We start from the raw sequence: 22,033 nt of genomic DNA on the forward strand, positions 1-22,033 counted from the left end.
ACCTGTTTGCCTCAGTTTCTTCGTCTGTAAAATGAGCCGGAGAAGGAAATGGTAAATCACTCCATTATCTTTGCCAAGAAAACTCTAAATGGGGGTCATGAAGAACTGGACATGACTGAAAAAACAACTGATCAACGAAATGAGGAAAATAATAACACCTACCTCCATGGTTATTTTGAGGATCAAATGAGAATATTAGAGCTCTTTGCAAACTTTAATCCTCTTTATAAATGATAGCAATGATTATGATGATGGTGGTGGTAGGGGTGGGGGGGATGGTGCTAGTGGTGGTGATGATGATTATCATAGAAAAAACATAACTTTGGAGGCAGAAGACTGGGATTTAAATCCTGATTCTACCGCTTACTACACACATGACTTTTATTTTGTGGGGCACTGAGGGTTAAGTGACTTGCCCAAGGTCACATAGCTAGTAAGTGTCAAGTGTCTGAGGCTGGATTTGAACTCAGGTCCTCCAGAATACATGTCTGGTGCTTTATCCACATTGCCACCTAGCTGCCCCCTACATACATGACTTTTTTGTTTTGTTTTTGTCTTGTTTTTGTGGGGCAATGAGGGTTAAGTGACTTGCCCAGGGTCACACAGCTAGTAAGTGTCAAATGTCTGAGGCTGGATTTGAACTCAGGTCCTCCTGAATCCAGGGCTGGTGCTTTATCCACTGTGCCACCTAGCTGCCCTCCATACATGACTTTTAACAAGTCATTTAATGTCTCTGGATCCCAGTGTCCTTAACTGTAAAATGAGGGGTTTGGGCTATAGGATCTCTGGGGTCCCATATAGCTCTATAGACATCCAGGATCCTTTGATCTAATGACCTCTCAGGTTCCTTCCAGCTGTCCTCATTGATGACACTGTAATTGAACCATGAGAATTTAAGGTTATTTCTTCATGGGCAAAGTGAAGTACAATAAAGTTGGCCCTCCATTATCCACATTCAGGTTTCCATTTTTACATCAGAGATTGGCTTCTCTCCCACCCAGACCTCATCATCAACATCTGATAATCAACCAATACTTGGGTTATTATTACTATCAGAGAGGTGTTATTCTACAACGAGGTTAGGAAGTATATCTGGGCCACCTTCCCACCCAACTCTAAGTCACCATGTGCTTAGGGAATGGAAATCCTTTTTTAAAAATTTTAGCCTGAGCCAATATTAGCAAAAACAGAGAAACCCACTGGGGGAAAGTCACATAATGATTTCAAAAGACCAATATAAATGACTTTCAGGTTACCCAGTGTTCTCAATACCTTAACTCCCCGCCCCACCACTGCAACAGAAAGTTGAGATTTTGTTGTCTTTGCCACTGCTCTAAAAGAATGGGTGTCATGTGGACAAACTAGAGGGTGGAGACCTGGTGGGAGAGGCAATATCACTGGCTCCTCGTTCCAAATTTCTACCAACAGTAAGACCCCATTTCTGGCTCTCCTCGCATAGGCTCTGGATGCTTCTTGCAGTCAGCATTGTTGACCCCTATTCTGCCCTTCCAGAGATAACAGCTCAATTCCAAAAGAGATAAGACATTGCAGGAAACTTGAAAAAGAAAGAAGAATCTCCTAGTCAGTGTGTTCCTGGGGTTCCCCCAGAGGAACTCTGGCAATCCTTTTGGAGGAGGCATTTCCAACCCTAGAGATCCAACCTGAAATGTGATAGCATTGATGGGGCTACTTAATGGGGGAAGGGAATGGATCGAGGGTATCATGGTTCCCGCCTGTCCATTTGTTTCTTTCAAGAGATGCTCTGTCTTAGAGATATCCCAGGGATGGGAAAAATAGCAAGTGCACAGTTGTGTTCATTAGCTAGGCAAGCTGCTTAGCCGACTGAGAGACGGTGTGTGGGAGCTCCGAGGTGGGTAGGTGCCTCTTCTTTTGCCAAATTTGGGGTACAGCCAGTGCTTTTCCCACCTTTCTCGTCTGAAGCTCTGGGAAGCTCTGCACTGGGGGTGTTGGGGTAGGAAGCATGCTTGGGAGACAGCTTCACTCTGGGGGTCTTGGCAGTGACCGTGCCCCGCTTCTGTTTGCCTGCAGAATACATACACCAATGCAGACAAGCTCCTAGAGGCAGCCGAGCAGTTGGCGCAGACCGGGGAATGTGACCCCGAGGAGATCTACAAGGCAGCTCGGCACCTGGAAGTCCGAATCCAAGATTTCGTGCGCCGGGTGGAGCAGCGGAAGCTTCTCTTGGACATGTCTGTCTCCTTTCACACGCACACCAAAGAGGTAAGAAGGGGATACAGCTGTGCCCACTACTGCAGAAGAGCAAGCCGGGTGGCTGAGTGGGAGCCACATAAGGTCCCAGGGGGTCCTCCAGCTGGCTCAGGGGCTGATCTCCTATAATATTTATGTTTCTAAGGTGATGTGTATAGCATGGTAAGAACTATCTTTCTGTTCATGCCGTGGGTGCCATGGATTCACAATTTACTCATGTTCTCTCTCACTGAGGCCTCATCAAACACAGGGTGCCTCTGTCTTTTCAACCATAGTGAGATGGGATGTGTATGTGTGTGTGTTTTTGTGTTTTAGGGGGAGGGTTATGGAGCCAGTGGGAGCAGGGGGTAAAGGATCCCTGGGGTCTTTTGCTCAGGTGAAGTATTCAGAGACCCACTGGACTAGAGCAGACCCTTGTAAAGAAAAGACAGGGCAGGCAGAGAAATTGGTTTCCACTTTCCTTCTGTCTGTTCTCTGTTCTAACTAAACTCAGGCAGGAAAATATGGTACAGTGCAATCTTTATAATCTATGCTAATAAAAAGAGGCAAGAAGTTGGGGTATAGTACAGTAGAAAAAGAACCAATTTTGAAGTTAGAGGGTCTGGGTTCAGATCCCTCTTCAGCTACTTAATAACACTTGTGCAATTGTGGGCAAGTCACCCGACCTCTCTAGACATCAGTTTCCTCATCTGTGAAATGGGGGTGTTGACTAGCTGACTTGTGAGGTCCCTCCTGGCTCCAGAATGAAGATCCTAGAATCCCCTGACTTCTGACACCCCTTTTACCTCTCAATTGGTTATCCTGTGCTCCCCAAAGATCTTCATGTTTGGTCTTGAAAGACATTTGGTGGTGGTGGTGTTTTGTTTTTATTGTTTTTTAATAGGAGATTTAACTTTCCTAATGACATTTTCTTCGGGGTGATGTTAAAATAAGGTTATAGATCCCCTGAGCACACAGTGACTGATAGTTGGAGGAGAAGAGCAAAAGTCTGTTAAAGGCTGGGGTAGGGACCAATGTGGGATCAAAGCATGAGTTAGAAAAGTCATGGATTGGGGGCAGCTAGGTGGCGCAGTGGATAAAGCACTGACCCTGGATTCAGGAGGGCCTGAGTTCAAATCCAGTCTGAGACACTTGACACTTATTAGCTGTCTGACCCTGGGCAAGTCACTCAATGCCCTGCCCAAAGAAAAAGGAGGAAAAGTCATGGATTGTTGGATCTGGAAGGGACCAGAGAGCTCAACAGGTCCAATCCCCATATCCTACGGATGAAGAATCTGAGGCTCAGGGAGAGGAGGACCCTTGCCCAAGGTCACATCCAGCTGCAAAGTGCTAGAGCTCTCAGGATGATTGAGAGGGGTAGACCACCCTTGGAGAGCACCCAAGGTTCGGGTTGTGTTCTTGGCCAGAGTGGCCCACCAGGGAGGCAGAGAAAACTGCAAACCTGTAATTGCCTTTCATTCCAGATTAATAGGAAACTTTGAGAGCTGCAGCAAGCGGCCAGTACTTTGCTGTCTTTTACAATAACGCCAGTGACAGATGAACTCATTAGGCATAAACATCCTCCACTGCCCCCAGGAATTCATCTTAATGGAGTATTCATTAATGTGTGATTGTTACCCGGAAAAAAAAATAATTAAAGCTACTTAATTAAGTTAAGTTTTAGTTTTTTTGAAATGTCTTGAGTGGAGAGCTGGGCTGTGGCTGCTTCCCTGAGTGGGAATGCAAATGAAAGCAGCTCCCTATCAGGAAAAAAAAAAACAACCATGAAAAGATCATGTTTTCTAGCTGGGGGTACCCAGGGCAGACCCAGAGGGGATCGCAGGGGAGCTGACTTTGCATCTTTTTTCCCCTAAGACCTAAGGCTGCTCTGCTGATGACTATCTGGAAAGCAAGGGAATTAGTTCTAATCCTTGTTTTCCTGCCTGGCTGCCTGGCTTTTCTGGCTGCCTGTTTGCATGCAGCCCACCTGATTCCCAGAGATGATCTCAGAAACCAAAGGCAGGCATACTCTCTTCACAACCTATGTCTATCCAAAAAGGAATCAAATATATAGGAACAACAGGCGTGCGATGTGTATTGTGTCATTCTGTGTGTGTACGTGTACATATATGTGTGCATGCATGTATGTGCATGCGCATGTGTGTGTGTGTATTGGGGAAGGTGGGGAGGGGGTGGTGTTGAATGAAGCAGTACCCACAAAGATTTGCCCCTGGAAGTGAGATCTACTTCTGCCTTCCTGAGTCCTAGTACTTGAGTTGGGAGAGACAGAGAGAGAGAAAAAGAGAGATAGAGACAGACAGCCAGAGACAGAAAGACAGCAAGAGACAGAGAGAGGCAGAGAGACAGCCAGAGAGACAGACAAACAGAGAAGGGAAGAGACAGAGACAGAGAGAAGACAGAGGCAGAGAGACAAAGAGAGACAGAGAGAAATAGAGAGAAGAGAAACAGTGAGAGACAGAGAAAAGAGAGTGAGAGACAGCAAGGAGAAGAGATAGAGATGGAGAGAGAAGAAAGAGAGATTCAGATGAGAGAGACATAGAGACAAAGACAGAGATAGAGAGACAGAGACAGAGAGAAAGAGAGAGACAGACAGACAGAATAAAGGAGACAGAGACAGAGAAAAGAGAGTGAGAGACAGCAAGGAGAGGAGACTGAGATGGAGAGAGAGAAGAGACAAAGATTCAGATGAGAGAGGCAGAGACAGAGACAGAGACAGGGAAGAAGCTCAGCTTTGCTTCTTCCTTTCCTGGCTTTACTTAGATCTTGCCATTTCTCAGCTGGTGTCAACTGTTATAATATGGGCCTCTGCACATCACCTGCCTCCTCACCTACTCTCTACTCTTTTCTCTTTTGGTTTCCTTCCTCTCACCTTTCTTGCCTCCTTCTTTCTTCTCCCTTTCCTTCTTTCTTTTTTCTTTTCCCATTCCCTCTTCTTTCCTTTCAGTTCCTTCTTTCTTCCCCCCTCTTATGTGTCCCCTTGCCCTGACCTCCATCCTCTCCTGTCCCCTTCCTTCTCTCCTTCCTATTAATGGAATCGACATAAAAGGAGACATATTACAATGTGACTTGTTGCTGCAGTCTAAGGAGGACCTGGCCTTGCAAGGGACACCTCCTATATATGTTACTCTCCTCGGTTAGAATGTGAACTCCTTCAAAGTAGGAGCTGTCTTTCTTCCTTTTCTATTTGAATACCCAAAGTTTAGTAAGGTGCTTTGCACACAGCAAGTACTTACTAAATGCTTCTCCCCCCACTCATTTATTTGTCTTTATCTTCTCTTCTCCTCTTTTCAGCCCTCTTCTTCTTCCCTTCTCTCCTTTCTTCCTCAGTTTTCTCCTTCCTCTCCCCTTTTCTTCTCTCCCACTTCCTCAAAGCCTGAAACATAGGATGGATGAGGAAGGAAGGTGATGGGGCATTGTGATGGAAAAATAAAGAGACAATGGCCAGGACTGAAGCTTTCCAGAAATCATCCCAGATTATTTGTTGTTATTGTTGTTATTTTTTCCCTTTTCTACCTCAAGCCTTGCTAAACTTGGATCCTATCTGCTTCCCTTTGGCTATTCTTGACTTCTAAAATCCCTTTCATTTAAACAGAAATCACTTAAGATGAAGAGACTAAGAAATAGGAACATGGCTGGGGGGAGGAAGAGGGGAAGAAGGATTTTCTTATCCCAGAAGAAGCAGCTTAGAGGTGAGAAAGTGGGAAAAGGACTAGCCTTAAAATCAAGAAGGCCTGGGTTCATGTCCTGCCTTCCAATCTCTCAGTGCCTTAGGCAGCTTTTCTAAGAGTATACCTTGTAAAGGAGGTGTGAGCCTGAGATATCAAAGGGAATTTCTTCATCTGAAAGTTCCCTGTACCAGTTAAATCATCAGTCCACTTCCCATCCCTACCCCTCTTTTCCCAAAGGATCTCTCAAAAGAAACCAAATAGGAAATGCATACACACACACACACACACACACACACACACACACACACACACACAAGAACTTCCCCTGGGGATCCGTAAATATGGAAGAATCTGACATCTGTCTAAGATGATATTGACCTGGAGGTAGGCAAGCATGGGCAACAGTCTCTCTAGCACTCTGAGAAACCCTAACTCCCAAATCTGTGAGATCTCTGGGAGTCCATCAAGCACTAAGTATTTATTAAGCACCTACTATATACCAGGTACTGTGCTAGTACCTGGGGAGACAAGGACAAAGAATCTCTGTCCCCAAAGAACTTTCATTCCAATGGGGGTGATAACAAGGACACATATAAATATATTCAGCATAGAGGGAATAAATATATCAAAAGTAGTTAGATACAAGGTAGTTTGGGGGGGAAGGCACTAGCAGTTGGAGGAGGGGTATCAGGAAAGGCCTTGTGCTTGAATTGCATCCTAAAGGAAAAAAAGGGGACTCTGGGAGGCAGGAGGATAAAGTCACTGACCTCAGTCCTACCAGTACCCCTACCCCTTGCCAACTGATGATTCAGAAGGCAAATTAGAGCATCAGCTATTTAAAAATATTTAAAAATATTTTCCCAGTTGTTCTAGTTGCTCAGTTTTCCTTCACTTATAATCTTAGTATTCAGACTGATGGAGTATCTTTGATTAAGTAACTTAACCTCTCTGTAATAGCAATGATGTTATCATTACCTTGTTTGTTTGTTTATTAACCACCCTTCCTCCAAAGAACTCAAGAGCCTATTTCACCATCTTTGTATGAAGTAGGTGGGGCCAAGGATAGCTAGGCTCATTTTATGGATGGTTGAACAGACTTGCCATCATCTCTGTCTTTGGACTCCCAGGCTACTCAAGAAATATTTATTGAGCACCTGCTGTATGCTGACATCATGTTTTATTCTTCAGGGAAGGGAAATTTTAAAATTCAATTTAATTCAATTCAGCAAAATACTTATTTGCCCAGCACATGCAAGGTACTGTGCCAGGTACTTGTTTTGCAAAGATAGATATGATTTAGACCTTCATGCCAAGGAACCAGGGAAGGCATGTATAGACATTTTAACTATGATGCAAGGGAGTGCGAGAGCAATATCACTTTCATTTGGGGAACCACAGTAAAGGCTCCACACTGAAAGCAGTAGCTAAAGTAGGCAGGGAAGAAATGCAATAGATAGAAATAGGTTAAGGGAGAAGAGTCCATTCCAGACATGGACATTTGGTGTGAACAAAGATGGGAGAGGGGCAGAGGGATGCAGACAAACTTAGGAAAAATATGAATCAACTAGGGAATGGATAGAGGAGTACAACCACTGAAATGCAAAGAGCATTAAGTTCATACCATGTGGGGATCAGTTGAAGGGACTGAGGACCAGCAGAATAGAAGGGGGTGTCATTCCAGTCAGCTTTCAAACATCCTCAGGCAGTCCTTGGGCAGAAGAATTAGACATGCTCTGTTTGGCCCCCAGGGGCAAAACTGGGAGCAGTGGGTAGAATTTGTAAAAAGTAATTTTTAGGTTTGAAATCAGGAAGACTTTCCAAAGAATTAGAATTGTGCAAAAGTAGAATAGACCGCCTTAGGAAATGGCAAGTTCCCCTTCATCGTAGATATTCAGTAGAAGCTGAATGACCCCCTTGCCATATTTCCTGGAGTAGAGGGGCTACCATTGCAGAGATACTTGTTTTGGAGGAGAATAGTTTGTACTCAATGGCCGCTTCTGGCTCTGACGTTCTATGAGAACGGCAGATGAAGAATAGTCCAATTTGGGTGGGAGAAACTAAGGTTTGTGAAGGAAATTTGTATGAGGTAAGGCCAGAGAGGTAGACGGGAACTAGATTGTAAAAGGTTTTGAAAGACAGGGCCTTGAGTTTATACTTTAGTTTGTAGATGTACGTGTTGAGTCCACACACACACACACACACACACACACACACACACACACACACACAGCATCATAGTCCCTTGCCTTATATAAAGTTCAAATCTATTGAAGTAGACAAAGTATACTCAAAAGATTCAAAAGGATTAAATAGCGATGTAAGATATTGTGCTCTGAAGTACACAATAAATATGAACATTCAGGGGACAGAATACAAAGTGTGAAATAATCCCTACTAACAAAAAAGTTTACTTTCTATCTAGGAAGACAAAAAGCACATATCTAAGAATATAAAGAATAGATAGATATAACAATAATAAATACAAAGTACTTAAATGTGAGGTGGTGTGAGAGGGAGGGCTCAATTCTATGCTGTACTGTTACTACCTATATAACTTTGGACAAATCACTTTACCTTTCTGGGCTTCAAATTCCTCATCTATAATAAGAGATGGAGTTTGACTTGACCTTCAAGCTCCAGGTTCCTTCCAGCAAAATAGGAGGCAGAAATTACTTATCAGTTCTGAAGGAGAAGGGAAGGGGTTGAGGATTCGAGAAGAGTCGAGAAGATTTGGAACAGCCCCTATGAGCTGAATTCTAGACAGTCAGTGAGAGATGAAGGAAGGAAATGTCCTGCAGCAGCAAATGCCCTGTGAAAGTGGACGTCATGAGTCTGTCCTGAGCCAGGTCTGCCAAGCTTTGTGCCTCTGTCTGGCAGTGCTTGGTGGTCTGGGAACAGATGCAAAAGAAGCTTATGAAGATTGTCCAGGGTTATCCATTTTCTGTCTAATTAACCTAAACTGACTTGACTATTATCCCCTTGTCTAGTTAAGTCTTCAACAAGCTAGAGGCTATTGCATAAGACATGGCGGCTACCACAGAAACCTTGTCCCTGCTTTCAGCCCAGCTTTCTCACAGCTATCATCTAGGGAATGAACACCTGTAGAAATGCCATCTGTCAAGTACCTCTGCCTCCTCAGCAGCCACAGCTCTTGTAGAACTGGCAAAGAAGGTTCTCACTACCCAAAGCATTGGCACTGTCAAATGATTGAATGTGAGAAACACATACAGTTTTATCAGTGGAAATAACAATAAAGAAGAAATATTACCTTTTGCTTTTATTTTTTGCTATATCTTAAGAACCATGAGACCATTCCATCTGATCTCCATTAGAAACCATATATATATATATATATATATATACATACACACACATATATACATATATACACACACACATACATACATATATACATATACATATATGCACACATACATATATACGCACATACACACACACACACACACACACATATATATAGCCTCATTCATTCATTCATTCATTCTTGTGTGTTCTCCCCTAATAGACACTGGAAGGCACCATATTGGAAGGTATCATATGGAAGGCACCCCTATTATAATGTGAACCCCTCTAGAATAGGGACTGTCTTGTTTTTCTCTTTGCATCCCAAGGGGTTGGTACACTGCTTGCAGATAATAAGTACTTAATAAATGCTCCTTTCTTGCATTCATTCTTGGTTGGATGGAGGTACCTGAGGCTTATCCTCTACAAGAGAAGAGTAGAAGGCATACTCAACACATCAAAGCTAGATTTGGTGGTTCAATTCTTCCCTTCCCCATCAAGCACAACTTCTGCTTTAATTTCACAGTAGAAGTTAGAGATAAATGGCTAGAAAAGTAGACTAAGAATCAAGACATTCTGTTTCTGATTCCTCGGGAATCTTTTCTTCTGTAGGAACTAAAGTCAAGTGCTTAATCTTTCTCAATTGGAATTTTTCAGTTATAATCTCCAGTTGATAATGTCCTCCACTTTATGGTGCCTTCCAATGTCAAATAGAAATCATTTTGAGATTATTGGCTGCTTCGTATCATCTGCACCTCTCCTTCCTCTGCCAGTACTAATAATTAAGAGTGTAGTTGGATATAATTACAAGATGTTGTCATTTCCCTGGAACAAGAAAAAAAATCCCCTTATAAGTTTTTTTTAAAGGAAATTGAGTTATAAAATCTCCACCAATGACCTAACATAGACTTCCTGTCCAGAAGAGGGTTTATAGTATTACTTTTGCCTCCATACTGAATCAAAGGTCTATTCTAATCAGGATAAGAGAGGGATGAAATAGAGATAATCTCCAGACTAATTTCCTTTGCAAATTTTCTTTGAAATAACTTCTTAATCCTATTAGTCCTATTATTGCTTTGTGAGGGGATTTCTTGGAGGATCCTTAGAGATCCTTGGCTACTAGAGGATTAAAACCTTCCAGTCAGGAATGGGTGACCCAAATTCAGATTGGATGGTTTGTTAATTCCATGGCTCTGGTCCTTTGGAGGTCATTTTTTTTAGAGCATATGATCTCCCTGTATATTCAAATTCTCACTTCTTATTGTGACTGCTTTTAAAGTAGCCTTCCCAGGGCGGCTAGGTGGCACAGTGGACAAAGCACCGGCCCTGGATTCAGGAGTACCTGAGTTCAAATCCGGCCTCAGACACTTGACACTAGCTGTGTGACCCTGGGCAAGTCACCTTAACCCCCATTGCCCCGCAAAAAAAAAAAAAATTAAAATTAAAAAAAAATAAAGTAGCCTTCCCTCATTTCATAGTGGGGCATACATCTGGATTCTGGCTTAGCCCAAACTGTTTACTATTTTGCTGGGATGAGGTAAGACAGGGAGTAATGTCACGACAGTAGCCTTTGACCTTGGGCAGAGTTCATTGACCTGGCATGATAGAGATTGGTATGAGGGGAGGGAGGAGGCATGGAAAATGGTTCCCCAGCTCCTGTTCTCTTTCTTTTCTCCTTTTCCATGGTAACTCTAGAATCTGCTATTTAAAAAGCCCATTCAAAATAGTGTGGGCATCATCTTTTAAAATGCATATTGGGGAAAGAAATAAATGCTGGAATAAATCCCTTCAGAAAGTCACCCAACCCAGGTCCTTAGGAGAAAGCCTAATTAAATTTGGCCCCTTTCCCTTTCTTTCCTTACTTGTAAATTTTACTTTTTCAATCTTCACTCCATGACCAATTCTTTGTCATACCCCACCCCAATTCCTTCCCTTCCCTCCCTTTCCTGAGGATTTTAGCTTCCAGATAATCAAGTTGGCAGAAAAGAAGGAAATCCTACAATGTGGGCTGAATCAGTCTTCAAAAGGTGAAGAAGCCCAAAGATAGCAAGTGGGCTGATGGTCTCAGAAACAAGCCAGCTATAGCCTCTGTCTTTTTCACCAAAGACAGAGCCACTGATTGTAGAAATGAAAGTGGATAGCTGAGACCTAAGGAAAGAAAGCATTCTCTTCATAAATATTCATTTGCTAGCTGTCAGGTTTGGGATATGAGGGTAAGGTAGAGGAAGAAGACTTTTTCTTTCCTCCTGGAATGAAAGTAGTGGACCAATTAATAATTTCAGCACAGATTGTAAAGGCGCAACTGATAGATCAGTTGTGTCCATGCCATGGTTGTCAACTCTCCACAAATGCAACTGCCAATTAGTGGGTTAAATTTGAAAAACAAAATGTGCCCTCCCCTCCTTGAGTCAACCCTTAGTCTGCTTAGCTGTGTTCACAAACAAGCTACATTTGGCTCGTCTTATGAGAGAGCCTGGCTTCTCTTTTCCCCAGCCCCTCCCTTCCCTTCCCATCACACACCTGCTCATTTGCAAAGTCTTGGTTGCAGCAGGATTCTAGGGCAGTGGGTCACAGCGCACTGGCTGTTCTTAGATATTTTGGTTCTATTATCAGGGTCAGCTTTCCCTTGAGTGTGATTTGAGGGGCCAGGAAAATCTGACCTGCTTAAAAATGCCCTTCTCCCTATCATCAAGACACACTGATCTTGCTGTTCCTTTGAATTAAGGCTGTTCTTCAGTCCAGTCTTTCCCTGAAGGCAGGTAAAACATCCATTACAAGGCAGCAGTATGTTAGCATGGATTCGTTTCTAGCTGCTTGGTGGCATGTGGATAGAATGTTTGGCTTGTAGTAAGGAATACATGAACTCCAATCCCTCCCCAAAGCTGCGTAACTCTGAGCAAGTCACTTAACATCTTTCAGACTCAGTTTCTTCATCTATAAAATGGAACTAATAGCACTTGCTTCACAGGGTTATTTCAAGGATCAAATGAGATCATATATGTACAACTCTTTGTCAACCTTAAAGGGCTATATAAATGCCAGCTACGTAGTAGTAGTAGTAGTAGTAGTAGTAGTAGTAGTAGCAGCAGCAGCAGCGACAGTGGTGGTTGTGGTGGTAGTAGTAGTAGTAGTGGTAGAACAGTAGCAATAGCAGCAGCAATAGTAGTAGTGCTAATAGTAATAGTAGTAGTAGCGATGGTGGTAATACTAGTAATAGTAGTAGCAGTAGTAGTGGTAATATAAGTAATGGTAATCAGGTAACCGTCACCTAGCAAAGAATAGGATCCTTGAGGAAAGGTACACCTGACAAGTGTTTGTCAGGTTGTTTGTTTGGTTGGTTGGGTTATTTTTTGCTTAGTGATATAATATTTTGTTTTTTCCCCAATTACACATAAAAACAATTTTTAACATTCATTTAAAAAACATTTTGAGTTCCAAATTCTCTCCCTCTTTCTATCCCCTCCCCGCCCCCTCATTGAAAAGGCCAGCAATTTGATATAGGTTATGACAAATAAGTTTGATAAGAGAAATTCAGTAAGGGTCTGAAACATGGAATTGGGTCCTTCAGTCACCAAACATTTATTAAGCACCTACTAAATTCCAAGCACTGTGCATTATCACATTGGGGATACACAGAAAGGCAAAAAGCAGGCCCTGCTCCCTAGAAGATCACAGTTTCATGGGGTAAGACAACATGCAAACAACTTGTATAAACAAGATAAACACAGGATAAATTGGAGATAATCACAGAGGGAAGGCAATGAGATAAAGGAGGAGTGGGAAAGTTTTCTGGCAGAAGGGGGGACTTCAGCCAAGACTTGAGGGAAGCCAGAAGAGAGAGATAAGGAGAGAGAGGAGCAAATTCCAGCATGGAAGACAACCAGAGAAACTGCCCAGAGGCAGGGTATGGAAAGTCCTATCCTAAGTGCAGCAAGAAGTCCAGTGTCACTAGATTGCAGAATATATGGAAGAGGGGAATGATGTCAAATATAAGACTAGAAATGTAGGAAGGAACAAACCCAAGCAGAGGCAAAGGGGAACCGTTGGAGTTGTTTGAATGGGGGGGGGGTTCTAGTCAAAATTACCCTTTAGGAGGATCACTTCTTTTTTTGAGGCAATTGGGGTTAAGTGACTTCCCCAGGGTCACACAGCTAGTAAGTGTCTAAGGCCAGTTTTGAACTCAGGTGCTCCACAGTGGTAGCAATGTCAGAGGAAAGAAGGAGATGTATATGAACAATGTTATGAAGATAGAAACAGTAGGACTTGGCAATGGATTGTGTGTAGGAATAGTCTGAGAGAATAAAAATAAGTTCTGGAAAATCTATGTACCTGGGAAAATGGCAATACCTTCAACAGTTACAGAGAAGTCAGAAAAAGGGTAGGTTTAGGAGGAAAGATAATGAGTTCTATTTTGGACATGTTGAACTTAAGATGTCTACAAGACACCCACTTTATGATATCTAATTGAGAGTAAAAGATAGGAGATTGAAGATCAGGGAAAAGATTTTGTTTAGTCATTTCAGTCGTGTCTGTCTCTTCGTGACCCCATCTGGGGTTTTCTTGGCAAAGATACTGGAGTAGTCTGCCATTCCCTTCTCCAACTCATTTTACAGATGAGGAAACTGAGGCAAACAGAGTGAAGTGACTTGCCCAGGGTCACACATCTAGTCTGAATGAGGCTGGATTTGAACAGAAGTCTTCTTGACTCTATGTGTGGAGTGTCATCTAGCTGCCCCTAGGAAAAAGGTTAAATCTGGACAAATAGATCTGCATAAAGGTGATATTTGAATTCATGAGAGCCGATGTGATCACCACATGAAATAGTATGGAAAGAGGAGAAAAGAGCCTGCAACAAAGTCGGGAGACACTCACGGTTAGCAAGGGTGACTGCATGAAGATCCAGCAAAGGAGACTGAGGACTGCTCGGGCATGTATGAGGAGAACCAGGAGAAAACAGTGTCCTAAAAATCTGGAGATAAGAGAATATCAAGGAGGAAAGAATGCTCAGCAGTGTCAGAGGCTGCAGAGGGGTCAGAAGAACCAGGACTGAGAAAAGGCCATTAGATTGGGGAATGAGAGATGGCTGGCTGGGTGGAGTGCTGAAGCACGGAGCCCTGGGCAAGCAGAGCCCCAGGAAAGTACTTAGAAGGAGCGACGCTGACAGAGAGAGGAGGGCAAGGAAGAAAAGATGGAAGGGTTGTTGTCCAAAGCCAATTTCCTCTATTTCCGCAGTTTAAGCCCATTGCTGAGGCAATACCAGGATTGTGATAACCTAGAGTGAAAGGGATTTAGTTCCTTTGTTGTTGTTCAATTGTGTCTGACTCATTATGGCCCCATTTGGGGTTTTCTTGGCAGAGATATTGGAGTGATCTGCCATTCCCTTCTCCAGCTCATTTTACAGATGAGGAAACTGAGGCAAATAAGGAAGAGGACTGACTCCAAGCCTGACACTCTATCCATTCTACCACCTAGCTGCCTGAAAGGGATTTTCAGGAGTTCTGATAACCAGGCAGGAAACCATAAGAAAGTGCCTATTTGCTTAGGGTAAAATGCAAAATAAACCTGCCCAAGGGGGTTCAGATGGATAGGGACAGATCTGTCAGATAGAGGGGAAGTAAGAACATGAAGATTGGGTTCATCAAGCCTAGTTAGCTATTGGAGGCTGGGCCAGACTCAGACTAGTCTTGGAAGTCAAGCTCCAGACTGGAATAAAATGAGATACTTACAGACTATGTGTCTAACAGATAAGCAAAGGAGTTTTATTTGGCTACAGCACAGGAGGGGATATTCAGCAAAGCTACAACGCTATTGCAGATAGTCACAAACCCCCTTGTTTTCATAGAGAAGCTCGTCTGTTCATCAGTGACAACTCCCACAGCAGCAAGAAGTCGGACATGTCTGGGAGGACACTGACTCCTTCTGGGCTGGCCTCGCTTTACCTTACACTCAAGCTTCCCATTTCCCTACTTCACATTCCTTGCATAAGACACTCCATCTCTTGACTTCATGCCTTTTTACTGGCTGTGCCCCATACCTGGGATGCTTTCCCTCCTCACTTGTTTCTCTACTCTCTTTCAAGGTAGCTCCAGTTCTTCTGCAGGAGGCTTTTCCCCTTCCTCCTGCTATTGCCTTCCCTCTGAGATTGTGTTCCATTTACCCTGTATCTATCTTGTATACACACAGTGGTTTGCATGTTATTTCCATTAGAGAATAAACTCCACTAGGGCAGGGACTGTGTTATTGCCTCTCTTTGTATCCCTGCCTTAGCTTAGTACCTGGCACATAGTAAGTGCTTAATAAATACTTGTTGACGGACCATCTGAATCACCCAAGATTACACAATTAATCCATAGCAGACCCAGGATTTAAAAGGAGACCCTTATCCCACATCAAACACTTTCTTCCACTACCCCATGCTTCTTTTCTTCTATAATCATTTGGAGGATTTGGTAGCTTCAACAACTGTCTTTGTTATTATTGTTCAGTCATTCATTTGTGTCCAATCCTTCATGACCCCATTGACCATAAGGTGCCAGGCCCTTCCATCCTCCCATTATCTCCTGGAATCTGTCTAAGTTCACGTTCATTGTTTCCATGACACCATCTCTCCATCTCATCCTCTCCTGTCCCCTTTTCCTTTTGCCTTCAATCTTTCTCAATATCAAGGTCTTTTCCAGTGAATCCTGTCTTCTCATTATGTGGCCAAAGTATTTCAGCTTCAATATTTATCCTTCCAGGGGGCAGCTAGGTGGCGCAGTGGATAAAGCACTGGCCCTGGATTCAGGAGCACCTGAGTTCAAATCCGGCCTCAGACACTTGACACTTACTAGCTGTGTGACCCTGGGCAAGTCACTTAACCCCCATTGCCCGGCTAAAATAAAAAAAAAAAAAAACAATATTTATCCTTCCAATGAGTAGTCTGAACTGTCTTTAACGTCTTTCATTATTCACTTCCTCAGTCTGGATGGATGGTGTAGTGTTCTCTGAAGTACTTGCTAGGATGGAGACCTCTCACCAATGCAGCAGCCCCGGAGTAACTCAGGGCCACTGTGGAGGACTTAGTCCTCCAGTTCATAAACCACAGACAAGGGAAAATTGCACTACTGAACTCAGAGTGCAGGGAAATGTGAATGTGGGGTGGAGGTAGGGGAGGCCCACCAGATGAAGGGAGAGAATTAGCAACTTTCACAGAAAGAGAACTCTAAGAACCTAAGGAGAACCTGCTGTTGCCCCAGGGTCAGGTCATGTTAACGTGGATATACTGGACCTGGATTTATTTACCAGATCCTCTAACATGAGGGGTAGGATACAATCTTATGACACTTGGAAGAGATATTTTTAGGACAGATAAAAGGAAGTCTGATTTTTCCATAGCAATTTAATTTAGTGGGATTTTTTTTCCCTTCAGAGAGAGAGAGAGAGAGAGAGAGAGAGAGAGGGAGGCATAAAACTTTTCACTCACCTGTTTTTAAAATTAAGAACAAGGAACATAAAGCTTCATTCAGTATAAAAGCAGCTTTCCCAGCCCTGGGAGAAAATGATTGTCTCAACTATAGCAGCAGTAGTCAGAGGCCAGGTGAAATCAAGCCAAAAGCCACATCTGGCATCTGAGACCCAGGTTTCCCACCCTACTATTTACAATTAGGGGAAAGATAAACTGTTATACATACATACATACATACATACATACATACATACATACATACATACATACATAAGTGTGTGCATGTATATATATATATATATATATATATTTAAATCAGTAAAAAAGATACCTAAAATGTACTTAAAAGGTTGCTCTAAAATATAACTTGCTTTAACATTTATTTTTTACTTAAGTTTAGCTTTCTCGTAAAGAAATTTCTTATAGGGGGCAGCTAGGTGGCTCAGTGGATAAAGCACTGACCCTGAATTCAAGAGGACATGAGTTCAAATCTGGCCTTAGACACTTGACACTTACTAGCTGTGTGACCCTGTGCAAGTCACTGAACCCTCATTGTCCTGCAAAAAAAAAAAAGAAAGAAAGAAAAAAGAAAAAAATTCTTACAAAGAATATTTTGTTGGTGTGAGTAAGGATTTCTTTTAAAATAAATTTTATAGATATCTTTGGTTTTTATATCAGCAAAAGTTCTCCCTGTATCCTTCCATTTCCCTGAGTGCTACCCATTATAAGAAAGAATTTTTTTGAAAAGAAAAGAGAAAGAAAAATCAACAGTATTGATCAATATGATGAAAAAAATTGGAACAATATATTCTGTGTTCCACACCTGTAAACCCTATACCTGTGTGAAAAAAAATAATATCTTGGGGGGGGGAGGGCAGGTGTGAAATTTTCTAATTAAACCTTGGCAAGCTAGAGCACTGGGCAGCTAGTTGGCATAGTAGAGAGCTGAGTGGGCCTGGAGTCAGGAAGACCCATCTTCCTGAGTTCAAATCCAGCCTCAGGCACTTAATAGTTGTGTGACCCTGGGCAAGTCACTTCACCCTATTTGCCTCTGTTTCCTCATCCATAAAAGGAGATGGAGAAGAAAATGGCAAAGCACTCCAGTATCTTTGCCAAGAAAACCCCAAATGCAGTCACGAAGAGTCAGACATGACTGAAAACGACTAAACAACAGCAAAGCTAGAGCAGCCTCCACAAGGTCCTAATTCAGTGACTCACTGTGATACAGAGATGTCCCTGGATTCTCCAAGACTATTCCAGAGCAATAGAAGCTCTGGCTGGTTCTAACATGCTGGAAGGGAAGGCCTCAATGTACAGAATGACTCTGCTTTTCAAGGATCAAAAATCTACCTAAGCAGAGAGACTCAATAGATAGTCTAGCATGGAAGGAGCAATAACCACTAGGGTCCGTGCCATGCAGGCAAGTTTTTGTTTCGTTTTGTTTATTTTTCTCTAAAAGAAAAGGAAATTTTCCCTAAAACTGATTAATGCTAGAGGGCTAAGGCTGAAGCTTTCTACCTCACCTGGCTTCCTGCTCACCTGAGGGCATAAGGGAGTACAGTCAATCAACAAACATTAACCTTAAGTGCTCATTCTCCACTAAACAGCTTGAGGAGCTTACTAACCCCTGGTATATTATTAAAGAGCATGCCTGCATGGCATTTTCTTTCTTCAAACATCATTTTATTTGGGTTATAGTTGTCTTGGGTTCTTTTTTCTTTTTTTTTAATCTTTAAAACATTTTAAATTATTTATTTGGTTTAGTTTTTAAAAGTTAATTTAAACTTAGATGTTTTATTAAGTATATTTTTTTCTGATTTTGTTGTTGCTGTTTTATGCCATTGTCAGTTTGCTTGTTCCTTTTCTGACTACTGTGTTAAGCCATGGAAATATTGAAAGGAAGGCAAAATATATAGTCCCCATTTTCAAGAAGCTTACATTCTAATGGGAGACAATATGTAGACAAGTAAATAATAAACATACGTGTGTCATATATAACAATACATATACATACGATATACACATATATTTATACTATATCTCATGTGTATATACATATATGTATATACCCATACCTATACCCACGCACATATACATACACATACACAGAGTGTAAACAGAGGGAAGGTACTTGGGGGGAAGCAAAGGGCACCAGGAAGGCCTCCTGCAGAAGATAGGTGAACTGAAACTCGAAGGTAACCAGAAGCCAGATGAGAGGAGAGCATTCTAGACATGAAGTTGGGGGAAGGGGGACAACAGAACAGCCAATGAAAAGGCCTGGAATCAGACAGTGGAATATGAAAAACAGCAAGAGGTCCTTTGTTTCTGGATCAGAGTGTGTGGAGGGAAATTTCCCATCAGATTTTTTTTCTCTTCACGAAATCTTTTCTGAAACATCTTGAACTCATTTTCTCTGCACTCCCCTCAGTAAGGACACCAAACATCTCATAACCCTTCAGAGACATGAAGGCCATAGTGGTTCTAAGTCCTTCCTGAATCTTGATTCCAGGCTAAGTCACCTTAGTTTCTTTCCTCTTTCCTCCCGTCCTTACTGAAGGCTCTTATTTCCTGTTTGGGCTAAGCAATGAATTTGGGAAGCAACATTCCAGAGCTGGGCATGAGGTGTCAGCCGAGTCATTGACTAACTTGAATGACCTCCTGATGAAGCCCCCTTCTTACAAATAATAGATGCACCCTGTTGTCAAACCAAACAGCAAACTCCTTCATTCATCAGGTTTTTGTGGTCTACACTACCTGCCTCATAGAAAGCATGATACTAGCTAGGTACTATGAGGTGTCCGAGTTGTAACGATTGGAATGACGCCACCTGCTGGAGATTTACTGTAGAAAAAGCTCCACCATGAGGAAAAGGCCTCTGAGGGCAAGCCATGTGGTCAAGGTCCTTAGCATCAGGAAGTGACTTTGCTCGTGGGTACTGTCTATCAAGGCTACCAGCCAATCAACTTGAGGAGCCTCCCATTTCTGGGAGGGGGACAGGAAGTAGGAAACAGACGCTGGCGGAGGGGCTCTGGCTCTTTTTGGTTCCTGACCTTGCCATGGTGGGTCGGATGATGGGGTCTCTTAGAAATAGTTAAATTTTTACCTTTCTCTCTGATCCTAATGCTCTTTAATAAATACTTAAACACTTAAACATTCTTGCTAAAGCTTATAATTTATTGGCAACCACTCATTAGATTTTTAGATAGTATAGCTAGAATTTTAGCCCTTACAGAAGAGAGATTATTCATAGCCATTGTTAGTGGTATTCCTATGACGTTGAGCCGACACTTAAACTCCTTCATCCTCAATTTTTTTTGTGTGTGTGAAATGGGGATAATATTTACATGACCTAACTTACAAGGTTATTGGGAATCATAAAATCTTGGAGTTGGAAGGGACCTGAGAAATTATCTAGCCCAATTCTTACTCAGATTTTGAATCCCCTAGGACAGATAAATGGTGCATTATATAGACATCACACCTAGAGTCAAAAGACCTGAGTTGAAACCCAGGTTTAGACACATTCTAGCTGTGTGACACTGGGCAAGTCACTGAACTTCTGTTGTCTCAGATTCCTCAACTAAAAATGGGAAGAATAATAGCACCTACCTTCTAGGGTTGTTGTGAGGATCTGATGAGATAATATTTGTAAAATACTTAGCACATAGTAGGTGCTATTGTCAATGTTATCTTTTGGGGGGGGGCGGGGTGAGGCAATAGGGGTAAAGTGACTTGCCCAGGATCACACAGCTAGTAAGTGTTAAGTGTTTGAGGCCGGATTTGAACTCAGGTCCTCCTGACTCCAGGGCCAGTGTTCTATCCACTGTGCCACCTAGCTGCCTCAATATTATCTATTATTAATCAATTATTATTGTTAATAATATTATCCCTTCTATACTACTTCTGACAAATGGTCTATTGGCTTTAAAAGAGGTGATATAGGTAGAAGTGCTTTTTAACCATAGGTTTGCCTGTGAGTCTAATTAGTTAGTTAATGGATAAATATTTGTTAAGTTCCTACTATGTGCCAGGGGGTAGCTAGGTGGCACAATGGACATAGTGCTGGGCCTAGAGTCAGGAAGACACATTTTCCTGAGTTCAAATTTAGCCTCAAACACATCCTATCTATGTGACCCTGGGCAAGTCATTTAATCCTTGTTTGCCTCAGTTCCTCATCTGTAAAATGAGCTAGAAAAGGAAATGGCCAACCACTCTAGTATCTTTGCAAATATAACCCCAAATGGGGTCTCAAAGAGTTGGACATGACTGAAAAATGACTGAACAACAGCAGCTATGTTTCAGGCACTGTGCTAAGTGCTGGAGGTTTGAAAAGAAAAAAGACCCAAAAAATGGTCCCCACTCTCAAAGAGCTCACAGTCTACTGGGGGAGACAGTATGCAAACAACTATGTACAAATAAGCTATATTTAATGAATAAGGAAATTAGATAATAAATCAACTGAGGATAAATTAGAAATAATCAACTAAGTGAAGGCACTAGAATTAAGGGGGATCAGGAAAGTCTTCTTGTAGAAAATGGGATTTTAGCTGGGATTTGAAGGCAGCCAGGGAAGCCAAGAGATGCAGATAAGGGAAAGAAAATCATTGCATAAGATAAGCAACATTATTGTTATCATTAAGGAAGTGATTGATGTGGAATAAGGCTGACCAGGGAAAACTCCTCAGAGGAGATGAATCTTGTGACAGATCTAGAATCCTAAGCCAGCCAGCCAGCATTTATCAAGCACCCACTGTGGGAAAGGCATCAAGACTAGGTGCTGAGCTATAGCTATATCTATACATATCTATACACACATGTATTTATGTATGTATGTGTGTGTGTATATATATATGTATGTATGTGTGTATATGTGTATGTATGTATGTAAAAACCTATCCCTGCTTGTTAAGCATTTAGAGTCTATTGGGGATCTACTCAGGGAAATGTTAAATAGAATATATGATGCAGATGGACTGAAAATTGGTTGAAGTGTATTGGAAGGAACAGGAGGGGCACTAAATTACAAGAATTGGAATGGACGAGGCCTCTGAAGGAGGAGCTAAATAGACTGGCCTGGCTAGAGAAGAGGAACTTCAGTGTGTTACCGGGACATTATTTGTCCATTTCTGGGCTTCTGGAACCTATTCACTTGCCCATGATTTCTCAGCTGTTGCTAGCAGCGGCTCTGAGAGCTTGCCTGCATGATCCTATTGCCTTGGGATGGGATCCCAAGGTTTTATACTGTTGGAGGAGACTTGATCTTACCCTTCTGTAACTGATAAACAGAACAGAGAGCTATATCATCAATAGGAATATTTCCCAGCTTTGAAGGATCTGTGATCTCACCAATATCTGGACATTTCCTTCACCAGAGACTGTTGAAACTCAG

The 22,033-nt window shown here is 42.3% G+C and overlaps 1 protein-coding gene across 11 annotated transcripts in view; it reads left to right on the forward strand.

The window, feature by feature from the left end:
* Positions 1–22,033, forward strand: part of KALRN (kalirin RhoGEF kinase) — a 991,119-nt gene that overhangs the window by 508,811 nt on the left and 460,275 nt on the right. For 10 of the 11 annotated variants that reach the window (XM_043992602.1, XM_043992601.1, XM_043992603.1 and 7 more), the window contains one exon: positions 2,050–2,241. In XM_043992602.1, the coding sequence (XP_043848537.1) occupies positions 2,050–2,241 (192 nt within the window). Of the gene's footprint in view, positions 1–1,433; positions 1,875–2,049; positions 2,242–22,033 lie in introns of those variants that run through there. The other variant, XM_043992608.1, reaches the window with a different exon arrangement.

Source organism: Dromiciops gliroides, chromosome 3, assembly GCF_019393635.1.
Source record: "Dromiciops gliroides isolate mDroGli1 chromosome 3, mDroGli1.pri, whole genome shotgun sequence".
NCBI lineage: Eukaryota > Metazoa > Chordata > Mammalia > Microbiotheria > Microbiotheriidae > Dromiciops > Dromiciops gliroides.